The sequence below is a fragment of the Manihot esculenta genome, chromosome 12 (genome assembly GCF_001659605.2).
Source record: "Manihot esculenta cultivar AM560-2 chromosome 12, M.esculenta_v8, whole genome shotgun sequence".
Taxonomy (NCBI): Eukaryota; Viridiplantae; Streptophyta; class Magnoliopsida; order Malpighiales; family Euphorbiaceae; genus Manihot; species Manihot esculenta.
The window spans coordinates 4,094,362-4,109,460 of NC_035172.2; the positions used below are offsets into that span (position 1 = coordinate 4,094,362).

A 15,099-nucleotide genomic window follows, 5' to 3' on the forward strand; every position below is an offset into this window, starting at 1 on the left:
GCAATTAAAATTACAACCTACTAAATTCATTAACCAAGTATTACTCATTTTCATAAAATGATTAATTTCAACAAAACAATAATAATTATTTATGCTCATCCCAAACCTAGTCATGGGAATTATTTTATCATCCTTCTCATTATTATATTTATTATTTTCATATATCTTTAATAAATGTATGAATAAATAAATGATATGCTCAAAAATTTTTTTAATACTTAGGCCTCTTTAGTTTTTATTATTTATTATTTATTGTTTGGTAAATAGCAGTGTTTAAGGATTAAATAAGTGAATATTACTATTTATTTATAAATTTACATATTTATATTATTTATTATCGTTTTATATTTAATAGCTAATAAAATATTTATTTTATATAAACAACTAATCACTAAAATCTAAAACTAAGCGTTTAATCAACTATTTAAATTACTATACAAATAATGTCTTGTGCAAATGATGCCTTAATATATTACATAATTTATTTGAAAGAATACATAATTTATTTGGAAGAATTACTATAAATTCTAATTTTAAAAAATTCACAAATTTATTCATATTTTAAAATAATTTAATTAAAATATTATTATATTTTATAAAATTGATTTTTTTTTAAATGAGAATCGGAAGTTGGAGGAATAGAATTCGAAATATTTCAGATTTACTCGGATATATCACCAAATTATGCTCGAGTACGAATTATTTAATTATTATTAGTCAAATTATTGTAATTTTAATTAGAAAAATTAAATAATATAAATATTAAAAATTATATAAATATTAAAAATTACATAAACTCCATAGTATATATAATTAAAATTATAAAAAATTAAATGGTATAAATATCCAAATCAATTGATATTTTATTGATATAATAATTAAAAATTTGATTTTACTAAATATAAAAATATTTTAATTAATTAATTTTGAAATGCAAATCAACTGATATTTTTTTAAAATTATAATTTTTTCAATTTATTTTTTATAATACAATGAAAAATATAAACCCACCTTCATATTTAATTAAAAAAATTATGTTACTTATTCTAATATAATCAAGTAAAATAAAAAATATTATAGATTTTTATTAAATTGAAATAAAATAGGATATTTTCCGATTAAAATTTTTAAAATATTGTGATAAAGTAGCTAAAATTTAAATATATCATTATCGTAAATTATGTAATTTAATTTATTTATTTTCAATTTTCATCAATTATATAGTTTAAAGAACTTATTATTTCCAAATTTATAAATATTTTTCTGAAATAAACATAAAAAATTTATAAAGATTTTAATTAACTATATAAATAATAAACGTCAGATTAGCGCACATTTATATACATATATTACATATATATTTATATTTATATCTGTTATTTTTTTTTTACAAAAAAAAAGCTTCCAATTTTTTTCACTGTATGTACGTGACTTTTAATTAAACTACGTCGTTTAGTTTGAAGGGTAAAACCTAAAACCTATAATGAGGTACTCGTTCATCTTTTCATCTTCTTTTGCAGCCGCACGCCCTTAGGTATCTGCTTCTCTTCTGCTCCACATCGCTAGTAGAATCGCAGAATTGAAGGTTTGATTCTCAGAAAACCCGTTGAACAAATTATAATAGAAAATTTTGGTTGATTCGTGTGAGCAAAATTCGGCATTTCATGTATTGGAAAAATTATATTTTGATCTTTCTAGCTCATGTTTGGCTCTTCATGTTTTGGGTTCTCTTGTAAATTTTGTTTGTTTTGATGGTTGTTTACTGAGAAACGTCAGTTCCAATGTTGTATTAGAAGCTATAAGTGCACTTTCTTGCTTTGTTTGTTTCTGTTCTAAGCTGTTCTGTTCTATCTGTTCCAGTTTTTGTGAAGATGTATACTACAAGGCAGAAGATTCATAAGGATAAGGATGCTGAACCCACAGAATTTGAGGAGTCTGTTGCACAGGTTTTAAAATGCTTCTGCTGTTGTTTGATTTGTGAAACTAAAGCTAAACTTAACTTTTGGTTGGACAATTTGGCTTGTTATTGCATTTGCAGGCTTTCTTTGATCTGGAAAACACCAACCAGGAGCTGAAAAGTGACCTGAAGGATCTCTACATAAATTCAGCTATGTAAGAATGGTCTACTTGATTCAATGTATCATGGCATGAACTGGTCTTGTTTCTTACCTATTTATTGCTCTTTTACATATATTGCAGCCAAGTTGATGTTGCTGGGAATCGGAAGGCTGTTGTTATCCATGTTCCTTACAGATTGAGGAAGGCTTACAGAAAGGTTCATGTTAGACTTGTGAGAGAACTTGAGAAGAAGTTCAGTGGGAAGGTAATGGAAAACTTGCGTTGTTTTGGGCCCTTTTCTATTTTGTTACCTTCCTTATGAAACAAAATAAATCAACAGCTTGTTGGCAATTTCTTTTTATAGAGAAACTCGAATAAATTGCTTTACTTGTAAATTGGGATATCACATTTGTGTGTTGCTTATCTATATCTTAGCTGGTATGTTTTATACTAAGAACTAAGAAGTATTATGCCTTTGATTGGAAATAGATTGATCATTTTTAGGTTTTGTCTCTCCTCATTTTAAATGTTTCATCATTATTGTTGAAAGGGCCTATTTGATATTTTTGTTGCTAAAGTCTGTATGTTAAGTACCGTCTTGCCTGGTTTGATTAAAAGCATCTAAATTTGCCTTTTAAGATGTATAATGTAGCGCTTTGTAAAGCAGAGTTCTTTATTAGTGTGTTAGAGGTTTAAACCTCTGAATTTTTTGTGTTAGTTCGTTCTAAGTTGGCTTTCGAAGCTTCTCATATTTGTAATCCCTCTAATGATATTGTGATAGCTCTGGTGTTTTCCTCTGCTGTCATGATTATTTACTAGAGGTTTCTTATTCTTAAGTTAGTCTGAAGTGTCAAGCTAATGAATGTTTATTAGGAAGTTTTTCACAATATTACCATTTTATATTGTAAAATAAATGTTGCAAAAGGTCTTATTTTCATCTTTCTCCTAATTGTCTATTAGGATGTGATCCTTATTGCTACCAGGAGGATATTAAGGCCTCCAAAGAAAGGTTCAGCTGTTCAAAGGCCTCGTAGCCGCACACTTACTGCTGTGCACGAGGCAATGCTTGAGGATATTGTACTGCCTGCTGAAATTGTTGGGAAGCGGACCAGATATCGAATTGATGGGTCTAAGATAATGAAGGTATCTAAATACATAAACATTTCCTGAGCATAATTTTGGATAATATCCTCTACTCTTTGTAGATCGATATTTAATGCATTTCAGATTGTCATTGTGTCTATTTGGTTGATATACTAGCTAGCTGTTGTCTGTTTGTGATGAACATCATTAAAAGATGCCTGTTATTTTATTATTCCAGTTCATGCTGATTGTAATCCTTTTATTTTCAGGTCTTCTTGGACCCAAAGGAGCGAAACAACACAGAGTACAAGTTGGAGACTTTTGCTGCAGTTTATAGGAAGCTTTCAGGCAAAGATGTTGTGTTCGAGTTTCCAGTAACAGAGGCATAAAAGGTTCGGGGCTGGCATCTTTTGCATGTTTTTTGCTGGAGAACTGCTTTATTGCCCTATTTAAATTTTGAAAAAGTTGAGTTGATTTATCAGGAATCTTTTGTGGTGGATTCGTTCTCTTAAATTTGTTCGAGTACTTTGTTTGGTAGGATGTTGTTTAGGTATGGGTTTTTGAAGTAATAGGTTATTTGGAAGTAATGTTGTTTAAGGTAAAGTTTTTGGGATTTCAAAACCTCCTGTACTTTTTGAATACACCCCAAATTAGTTTGGTTGAATATCATTTGATACCTTGCTAACATATCTCTTATTTGGAATGGAGTTGAAATCTTGCATTATTTTGTAAGAATTGATTTGAATGCTTTTCTTGCAAAATGAATCGAGCTAAATGGAGAGTAGATACTATTTTAAAAGAGGTTGTTGATTTATTTTACTAGATGGTGCAATTTACTAATTATGAAGTTTTGTAAAATGGCTATCCATCAAAGTTTTGAGTTATATTAATTAAAGTTTTAAGAGTAAATTAAATGCATTAATTAAATCAAATATTTCGTGGCGAATTGATATTTCTAAAATGAGCCCATTCGATGATGTGAAGTCACTCTGTTGTATGAATTTATTATTCGTAACGATCAAATTGAAAATTAAACTTTGGCTTGGTTTATAAATTATCCTAACAAATTCGATTTGTAGCGCAACTTGACTTGCCTTGCCATGGTGTCTACTTGAGTTTCTACCTTTTGTTTCCAACATTTTAAAGATAACACCTGGAATTAATAACTTTTCTTATTGGTTTACCGTACAAGGTTATAGGTCTATAACATGAGTGCGGGTTCAAATAGAATACATCCAACAAAGGAAAGTTAGAACTCTGAAAGCTTGTCATGGATTTGGTGAAAACATTTAACTTCATATCTCTTGTTGCTGCTGAGATTGGCGGCATTGAGATAGAGACGAAGGTTTCAATAGGGAGAATCTTTGCAATAAAAAACTATAAAGGGCAAAAATCATCAGCAAAAGAAGACATCTCAAGCCGAGAATGGATTTGTGAAGAAGATTAGCGGGTTGGTAGAGCGCCTTTAATGGGCTCGCTCTCTTGTAGCCATTTAAAGGGCTGAGTTCACTTGTCAATGTCGGTACCCAGAGATGCCAAGCCAAGGAACCCGTAGATTAGTAACTCATGCATCATATCCTTAGTTGGAGGACTTCAAACTTCAAATAGAAACTTAGGCACATATGGGAAGCAAACAATTAAAGCCCCCCCCCCCAAAAAAAAAAAAAAAAAACTAAAGAGGGGAATAATCTTCTTCACCCCTAGGAGATTATGCATGCCAAACTAAAACAAAACAAAATTATCCAAGATACAGCTCAGCAGTGGGGAGTTGAACCCTCCTCCGCCTGAATAGATAGTCTTAAACTATAACCTTTCGTCAAATTTTAATTTAATTGATTTTTTTAAAAAAATAAATTTTATTTTGAAATAAAAGAATTTAACTCTAATTTAAAAAATTTTTACTTTAAAAAAAGTTAAAAACTCGTGTAACTCATTTGAATTTTGTTTTTACGAAATAAATTATAACAAATGAAAGGTAAAAGAAAAAGAAAAAAAATTTCTTTCTACTTGAGCAAAGAAAATAATAACGATCTTTTGACCATGAGATTTGGCTTAAACCAACTCTATATAGTGTATTTCTGCTCACCTTTACTACAACCTTCCCATTTGTGGAAGTCAACAACTTGAGTGAAATTGGGCTTTTTCTAAGAGGTGAAGTTTAACGTAGACGTGCTTTTAACTGAGAATTGGACCAAAGTGTAAATGAGCAAGTACACATGTGGATATCGGCCCAATTCTTTTCGAAGTTATATCAACCAATAAAATAAAATCTGTAGGATTCTTATAATTTGGAGTCCATTGCGTTAAATTTACTTTTGAATGATATAGTGAAGATTAAAAATATTAATTTTATTTTACAATTTAAATTTATCTTTAATTATCTTTAAAAATATTAAATAAATTCAACGTTTATCAAATTTTTAGAATATAAATTATGCTCTTCTCATTCTGTTCAACTTTTTTAATAATAAATTTTAAAAAATTAATTAAAAAATAAAATTTAATATTTTTAACTCGATTATATAGTTTAGAGTAAATTTAACTTTTTACCATTAGTTATTTATTCAAACCTTAATTTTAATAGAACTACAAATTCATAAATATATCCATAAAAGACTAGTAAATTTTAGTTTATTAGTCCAAAAAAAAAGTTAGTGTTCATAAACTATTCAATTTGCATGATTTATTTTGTAAGAAAATAATTTAAATATTTTATTATAAACTTCTGCAAGATTTAAATTTTCCTTTAAATGAAAAATTTTCAAATTAAATTGATTTAAATTCTTTTATTTTAAATTAAATAATAATTAAAAAATTAATTGAATTAAATTCTTCAAAAAAATTTTAATTTCAAATTGAGAGGAAAGATGAGATGATTGAGAAAAGAGACGGTAGGTAGGGTCCTTTCCTCTAGTTCTCATGCAAAGTAAGTTTCTAATTCGACATAAAGGCACCTTCCATTTTGTATAATTAAAACTGCGCAGCATTTAATTTAAATTAAAAAAAAAATTGATAGAGTCAAATTAATTTGAAATTTTATTTTTATTTTTTATTTTTTCATTTAATTTTTATTTAAAAATTAAATTATTTAAATTCGATTGATTTTGATTGAAAATAAATTGATAAAAATAATTAATTAATAAATAATAATAATATATTATTTTTAATAAAAAAAATTAAGTCATAATTAAAATTAAAATATTTTAATTAAATTTATAATACTAAAAATAATATATAAAAAATTTAAAAAATTTATTAATAATTGAATCGATAAAATTAAATTAAATTAATTTAATTTAAATTAATTTTTATAGATATTAAAATTTTAATTTTTAATTTATTTATTCAATTTGAATTCGATTTTGTAAATTGTCACGTAAACTCACCGCTCACTTCATGTAACATGTTCCTCAATAACATCAAGTGGCTAAGCCACATAAAGAGCCAAACACCTTTCACTTCATGCAAAGTAAGGATATTAAGGAAATTTATTATCTGTTAGAAAAAATTTATTAATTGATTTTTTAATTTTAATATATATTAAAATATTTTTTTTAAAAAAAATTATTATTTAATATTATCATTTAAATAAAATTATTAATTAATTCACAAATTTTATAAAAAAAATCACTAATTAATTTCCTAAATGAAATGTATTTTATTTTTTTATAATATTTAATAATTAAAATAAATTAATTATTTAATTATTTAAAATATCAAGAATGTTTTAGTATAATATTTTTCAAAATCTGAAACTAATTAATGATTTTTTTAACAAAAATAAAATAATATTTGTTCTTCCTTGTAAAAATTTCTTACCCGAACTCGAACTCATTTAATATATTTAATATATAAATTTATATCAAATTATTTAAACATGTTCAAACTCAATTATTATCTCAAAAATAATTGAAACAGTTTAATTTATAACTTTTAATTTAATTACTTATATAATACAGCTTAAATGATTAATTTATATTTTAAATTTTTAATAATTCAATAAAATATTTAAATCCTATTTATCTTATCTATAATATAAGATAAATATAACTCTATTAATCCTTATCTAGAATAAATCCAACCTACAAACATCTCTATTAATCCTTATCTATAATAAATATATCCATCCAATTAATATCCAACACATCATTAAATAATAATGTTTTCATTACACAACATGATAAATTGATAATATCCATTGAAAATGTGATGAATTTTTTAATTTTATTTAATTAGATTATAATCGGTGATGATCGCCGAACTTTCTACACCTAATAGTAGGATTGGACTCTGAAAAATAATATAATACCAAAGTCCGTCAAGTCATTTCAAACAGATTGATCCACTGCCATAAATTCTAATCCGAATACATGAGATAGGATAAAAGGATTACGAACGCAGGTCCAACAGAAGATAATCTAGTCCGGTGATGTGATATGTGAGAGAATAGTTAATCTAATCACTTTGCAGTTCTACTAATATGCTCGCTGGGAGAATTAAATAATCGTCTGGTATGAAATAGTATTATGACACGTAAAAAAAGCGTACGTGATCGTCCCAAATCACGCTAATTTTCAATCATCCAGTACTTTAAGGAAAAAATTATTTTGCTAATGATATCATCCTCCTATTAAATACCATATTTATGAGAAGAGTAGCAAGGTGGAAAGTGGACCTTTTCTATTAATAAACATTATCCTACCATTATTAAAATAAGAAAATAAATTGGTTGGAATTGGCCCATTGAGTCTTTAAACAATGATGGTCTTACATGTTAGATCATCAATGCTTTATTATTATTATTATTATTATAAAGATAAAAACTTCATGATTTTCTTTATCCATTCTCTATTTTCTGCTAACCAACCCACTCTACCTCATGACCTTTTATTTCAAATTAATATCAAAATTTTAATTCAAATTCATTTTACTATCAGTTTTTTTTATCATGCAAATTACGTTAAAATAAATATAGTTGAAAAATTAATTAAAAAATTATAATTTTTTTAATATTACATTTTAGATAAAGTAACTTGTAAAAGGTGATATATAAAAATATACAAACAGACTATTTAAATTTATTTTAAAATTAATTTTAATACTTTCTACTTTTCATAATAACAGTCCTAATAATATATCAATATTTAATTTATCTGATTTCTTATGAATTAATTTTTAATTTTATTTAAAATAATTATGAATACTCATCCATTAAACCAGTACATGGTTCCGAGCTTTGATGCCATAGATTAACAAATTGAGTTAATACGGGTGAGAAAAGGATGGAAACAGTCCAACCAAATTTATTTTTATTATTATTATCGATAGGGACATTTTTGTCTTTATAATTAAATATTTCTCTGATAGTTCAACTACTAATGCCAAACAAACACTTGTGTTTTTTTTTTTCAATTAAATTTTATGTTATTTTTTAAGATAATAAAAATTTCCAATATTCTATATCACTGATGTATGCCCATATAATATGATTGAAAATAAAAAAATTTAAATCATTTAAAAATATTTTTCATATTTTTAAAGTTGTTATTAAAATTTATGTGTATAAATGTGTTAATATGCTTTATTTTTTAAATTAAAATTAAATAATAAATAATTTATTAAATATATATATTAATTGTTCACAAACAAACAGAATATTAAGAGATTTGTTTAATGACTTAATGGATGCCCTTCATTAAGATGTGATAGGGAAAAACAACATAAAAATATTATTAAATTTTTAATTAAATAAATCATTTTAATTTAAATCTCAGTTAAAATAAAATAATAATGAAAAAAAAGCAAACCACGGGTTTATTACAAATCCCTTCGTTTGAGAGATCTTGTAATATAAATATTGAAAAGTGTTACTTCCACTTCAGCGTACTTGGATTTGTTTTATTTTATTTTTTAATTAAAAAATCTTATTTATTTATTATTTTTTTCTTTCCATAATTTTTATATTATTTTAAAATTATTTTTTTATATTATAATAATATATAAATCGATTATTATAATTTTACTTAATTTTATTTTAATTTTTAATTTTTAAAAATATTTTTTAATATTTACTTCAATTTAATATTTTTATAGTATGTGTAAAAAATAAAATAAATAAAAATTATAAAAGTAAGAGAATAAAATGAAAAGATAATTAAGATGTCTATTTTTTTAATTTAAGAATATTGCAATTGGATTATGACTAAAAAAAATCTATTTTCATTAATTTATTTTTAGAAACAATATCTTATTTGTTTGAAAAGGCATTAGGGTGGTTATCTCCTGTCAGTGGCTCCATTTTCACCTGATAGAGATTTTCTTTTTAGGCAAGACGTGATAGAATTAATAAAGTTAATTTGTAAATAAACAAATTAAATTAGATTTTATAATTATTTTAATAAAAATCAAAACCAAACTAAAATTTTACTTTATCTTTTCTAACCAAATCAGAATTTCTTATTTAACGATATATACAATTGTTGGATTTAAATATTCTAATTCGTATTTTGATGATTAGTAAACAATTGGTGTGCTTCTAATTATTTTCAAAAGTGTTTGTGTTGAGTTTGTATATTTTTTTTAAATAAATGAGATCGCTTCAGTATCAAGAATAAAAAGTGCTAATTTTAAAAGCAAACTATAAAAAATGGATCATAATATAATTTTTTATTTTGTCAATTTATGCATTGTGATTTTCAATTAATTAATTGTGATGATTCAAGTTTTCTTTTAATTCTACAAGAATATAAATATAGCCAAATTTTAAATAATTGACTTTGAGGGATCAAAATGAAATTTCTTAAAAGGAGTGATTTTGAAATTATTTTTTATCAAAATAATAGATCTAAAAATGTAGGTTGCAATAATTCAAATGAATTGAAAAATGGAGTTTCATAGTCTAAGTTATGAGTTTTTAAAGTTTTAAATAAATAATTTTTGTCCCCTAAAGTCCAACATTCAACTTCTGAAAATGAGAAACAGAGTTAAAAGTCCCATGTGTTCGGCCACCGAACATTGACTTTAGACTGCTGAACATCTGTTTTCAACATCCCCATAAAGTTCAATTTTCGGCTTTTGAAAGTAAGGGACAGAGGCAAAAGTCTCATATGTTCAGCCGTCGAATATTGACTTTAGGCCATCGAAAATTTATTTTCATCTTACCCCTAAAGTGTAACCTTTAGCTTCCGAAGGTGAGGAACAGAGACAAAAGTCCTATATGTTCGGCCGCCGAAAGTCTATTTTCAAAAATATTGGTCTTTACCTTAAATGGTTCGACCTCCAAACTTTAACCTTAGATCACCGAATCTGAATTTTTCTGAGCATAATATAATGGTTATTTCTGTACACAAACGGCTCTATTTGCATTTAATACATTTTCAATGGCCATATTTATAATAAAACTATAAATATAATGTATTTTTTATCTGAAATGGTTACAACAACCATCTAAGCAAACACTTATTGAGATTAAAGCTTTTTTCACTCTCTCTCTCAAAACCTTGAACTATAGTATTAATTTCTTGAAAGTTTGTCTTGAGTTATAATTGATTTGAGTTTTAAAATTGAGTAAAGGTTGTTGAGTGAATTAATTGTGGTGGATGTGATTTTGAGCAAATGATTGTTCTTGTGAGAAAAAAAGATTTATAAAAGAGCAAGATTTTTGCTCTAAAATTGTAAAGGGTTTTAATTTTCACCCAAATAAAATTAAACAGTGAAGTTAAACTCTAAAGGGGATGTAGACTTGAAATAGCTAAACTTCTATAAACCATTACATTATTTTTTCTTCACCTTCCTTACTTCCCTTTTAATTTGTATATTTTTATATTAATTTTTTTTTATAAACTAATTCACCTCTCTTGGATTGGTCAAAGGACAACAAATAAAAAATACCCATTTTTACTTTGAAAACATCTCATTCTCACCTTTAAAAAATAAAATTAAGTAAATTTTAGAATTACAATTAGGATCAAAATTAAGTAAACTTTTCTTAATAAAGATGAAATATTGATTTATATAATTAAATAAATTGATATTTCTATGAGTTTTATTTTTGTACCAATCTAACCACTCATATTTCAGTTTGAAGATTTATTAAATATAATTGTCTCTCTTTTAAAATAATATATATTTTTTTATGAAATTTTATTAATACGATGAGTAGTTTTATTTTAAAAAAAATTGAATTTATTAAAATTAAAAAATGAGAGGAGATATTTTAAAATTAAAAAAGTAATTAGAATTTTAAACAAAATCCAGGGTTTAATTTATAAAATTAACGAAATGGCATTGGATTCTGATATATGAATTCAAGACACCAAAAATGGCAATGATTGAGAGCATTTACATATAATCATTGTTCTTAGCCTAATTTAACAATACTTAACAATCATCAACACTAACTTTAATCACATTTAATAAAGACAAATACGCCAACGTTAACAATTATCAACATTAACTTTATTCACATTTAACCAGTTTTTTTTAATAAAAATATTTTTATATATCTCCGAATAAATATATATTTAGACTCGATCAATAAATAAATGAAAAAAAATTAATTTTATATAATTGTATAAAATTAATTATAATTTTTTAAACTATAATTGGACTGAATTGAAACCATATTGAAAAATTAATTTTATATAATTATATAAAATTAATTATAATTTTCAAACTATTATACTAAATTGAATTATATCAAAAAAATTAATTTTATATAATTATATAAAATTAATTATAATTTTCTGAACTATTAAACTAAAATTGTATCAAAAAAATTTATTTTGTACAATTATATAATATTAGTTGTAATTCTTCATACTATAACTGTATTAAATTAAAATCGTATCAAAAATTTAATTTTATACAATTATATAAAATTAATTATAGTTTTTCAAATTATAGTTTTATTAACTGAAATTGTATCAAAAATTAATTTTATATAATTATATATTTAATAATTTAAATCTATTAAATTTGATCAAAATTATATGAATTAAATAATATAAATAATTAAGATTACATGAAGTTACAAATATAAATATGAATATTAAAATAAGTTTATTAATTTTATTTTTATGGAATGATTAAAAAATTTAATTTTATAAAATATTATAAATTTTAATTGAGATTTAAATAAATAAAAACTACTTAATTAATTCTAATGATATATAAAAAATTAATGATAATTTTTCAATAAAACTATTTCACAATAAATGGCTGACATCATTGTCTTTAACGTTAATTTCATTGGCTATTTCATGAGCATTAATTTTTTTTATTATAAAATAATAAAGAATGGGACATTACTTGTAAATATACCAGATAAATTAGGAATTTCAGTGTTTATCAAAAAAAGCCAACTTAATTAATATTTTTTAGAGCAATTTTATAAATTGTTTTAATTTCACACTATATTTAGTAAATAATTTTTTAAAAAATATTATTTTAATAATTAACCCTTGATATAATATGTTGAAATGTGTAGAAAAAAAATGTTTTATTTTTTATTGACGCCATTAAATTAAAAAAATTGAATAATATTTATTTTTTAAAGTAGAAAAATGGACTCCTAATAATTAAACAATAAAAAATTTATATTTAATAATAAAAATAATAAAATAATATAGGCTTGAAAAATAGTTGCCGCAAAGGATGGGATCTAATAGGGACCCCGATGTTACCGTAGGACTCGCTCTACAGACCAGACGCTTCTTCCACGGCACCAGTTCTCTCTGTCTCGTCGCTTCTCCGACCACTGAGGCCACCGAAACACAACCAGCTTAAATAACTAAATAAAATCACCATTTTTTTACTGATACGCATTCCAGAGTTCTTCTTCTTTTTTTGGCCTTTTTTGTGCGTCCTTCAATCTTATCTTTTTCTCTCTAATTTTTGCTTTTCTTGTCTCTGTATTGCTCTCATTATCAGCCTTTTCCTTTCTTTTTCTTTTTCTTTTCAGGTTTTATAATTCAAAGCTGCTGTGGAATTCTTCTCAGAGATCTGACACCAGAGAGAAGCAAGGTATCCAATGCTGAATTTTCAGTTTCTAATTCATTTTTAGATCTCTAGCTTTTTTACATGTAGGTCCCAATTTCTGTTCATCCATAAACGGACAATTTTCCAGGGAAATTTGTCATTTCTTGCGTTTTTTTTTCTCCTTCTCTGATTTTGATAGCATTGGATTTTGGTTTCATTCTCTCTCGTTTCTGTGAGAGGAAAGATGTTTCCGATTCTGGATTTCCTCTCTGAAACTACCTTATTAATTTTATTTTCTTGAGATTTGTTTTTTTTTTAAATTTCTTGGAAGTTGGTATTATTTCTTATTGTCTTGGAATTTGAAACTATCTTGTCATGGAAGAAAGTGGTGGTGTTGGTCGTCGGAGACTCTCACTTTTGGACCAAATGTCAGCATTTGAGAACCGCAGAGGCCTTGCCGGCTTGAGCCTGGACGATGTGTTGGCCGCTGAAAAAGAGCCAGCAGTGGCGGTTTCTCATACGTCGGCTCAGGTGAACAGAACTCTTTTGGATATAATCCGCGACGACGAGAATCATGGTCCTTTGTTTGGTTCCAAGGACAGGAAGAGCTGGAAAGTCTTCAGAGACCGCCTTCGCCTTAAGCGCACCGGTTCTGCTTGGGTCTCCACCATCCCGACTCCAGCCTCCGATATTCCTATCCGCAATAACCACCATAGTTCCGGCAATCCCAGATCCTTCATGACCCGCCACAATTCGGGGCGTATGTCAAACATTTCTTCCAACTCCGGCGACTCTACTCACCCGGAGGACTCCAACGATAATCCGGCCGTTCCGAGTTTCGGACCTCAAATGTCTCGCCGGTCATCCGGCCGGTTCAGTTCATTGACACCATCCGAGTCTGGACGGCATGTTATAAACGCTTACGCTGCGGCAGATGAGGCTTCGTCACGGAGTTTCATGTCCCAAATGTCGCGGCCGAATTCAATTGGGACCTCCGATTCGTTCCTAGACGGAGGAGAAGAGCTAGGGCGTGAAGGTAGCCGCCGACTGGGAGCGGCATTGGCGGAGGAAAGAGCAATATCAGCGAGGGAGGCAGTAGTGGCGCAGCAAGCGGCAGAAGCCGCGGCAGCAGCTCAAGCAGCTGGTGAAGCTGCTACGGCGGAGGAAGAGGAAGAGGAGGAAGGTAGTGATCCGGCAGGCGGAGGGGCAGCGGAGCCAGTAAGGATGTCGTTAATGGACTTATTGGAGACAGAGGGGTCCAGGTACATAACGGGAGAGGGAGAGGAATATGAGGAAGAAGAAGAGGAAGATGAAGAAGATACCCGTGCCGGCGGCGACGGGATAGAGCACACATGCTGCGTGTGCATGGTAAGGCATAAAGGTGCAGCATTTATCCCCTGCGGCCACACCTTTTGCAGGCTATGTTCAAGAGAGCTCTGGGTCCAAAGGGGTAATTGCCCTCTATGCAATGGGTTCATCTTGGAAATTCTTGATATTTTTTAGTTTTTCTTTTCCTTTTAATTTCCACTTTTATTTTACAATCACAAGAGATTTCAAATTTGTGTAAGCATCCTTTCTCTTCTCTCTCTTTCTCTCCCTGTGTTGTGTTTCTTTCTATTTTGGAATGCTAGTGGCTTGTTTGGAAGTGGTAAAATTAAGAAATTAAATTAATTCCCTGCCCGTGGTCTTGTGGATGAAAAAGATGAGTTGTTACCTTTGGCATGTAGCCCAGAAATGCCTTTTCTTGTGCTTTCTTGCATGAAGACAAAGGATGAAGCCAAACAAGTGACAGTCATCCTAAGCAATAAGCGGTCTACAATACTATTTGAGAGACTTAGAGAAAATTGGTTCCACAACACTTTTTTTCAAATAAAATTAAGAATTCTCGTTAAAAGTATTTATTTAATTCAATATAAATAAAATAATACTTATAATTATATTAAAAATAAAATATATCACCATAACAAATTAAATAGGGGT

The 15,099-nt window shown here is 27.0% G+C and overlaps 2 protein-coding genes across 5 annotated transcripts; both read left to right on the forward strand.

Moving 5' to 3' along the window:
* Nucleotides 1-1,436: 1,436 nt before the first annotated feature.
* On the forward strand, nt 1,437-3,865 carry LOC110628287 (40S ribosomal protein S7). 2 transcript variants are annotated; one of them, XR_002490034.2, is made up of 7 exons: nt 1,437-1,585; nt 1,861-1,946; nt 2,039-2,112; nt 2,200-2,323; nt 3,019-3,201; nt 3,411-3,691; nt 3,739-3,865. XR_002490034.2 is itself a non-coding variant. In XM_021774887.2 (6 exons), exons 2-6 carry the CDS (start codon nt 1,872-1,874, stop codon nt 3,528-3,530), a joined length of 576 nt encoding a protein of 191 aa, XP_021630579.1. In that variant the 5' UTR covers nt 1,437-1,585; nt 1,861-1,871; the 3' UTR covers nt 3,531-3,865. The 2 variants fall into 2 exon arrangements, 1 of the variants encoding a protein (XP_021630579.1); XM_021774887.2 differs by having other exon boundaries at nt 3,411-3,865.
* An 8,926-nt stretch (nt 3,866-12,791) lies between these two features.
* Nucleotides 12,792-14,795, forward strand: LOC110628658. 3 transcript variants are annotated; one of them, XM_021775447.2, is made up of 3 exons: nt 12,792-12,999; nt 13,103-13,164; nt 13,502-14,795. In XM_021775447.2, the coding sequence occupies exon 3, from the start codon at nt 13,546-13,548 to the stop codon at nt 14,620-14,622; it is 1,077 nt and encodes a 358-aa protein (XP_021631139.1). In that variant the 5' UTR covers nt 12,792-12,999; nt 13,103-13,164; nt 13,502-13,545; the 3' UTR covers nt 14,623-14,795. The 3 variants fall into 3 exon arrangements, with proteins under 3 accessions (XP_021631139.1, XP_021631140.1, XP_021631138.1); XM_021775448.2 differs by having other exon boundaries at nt 13,506-14,795; XM_021775446.2 differs by lacking the exons at nt 12,792-12,999; nt 13,103-13,164 and having other exon boundaries at nt 13,177-14,795.
* The last annotated feature ends 304 nt before the right edge of the window (nt 14,796-15,099 follow it).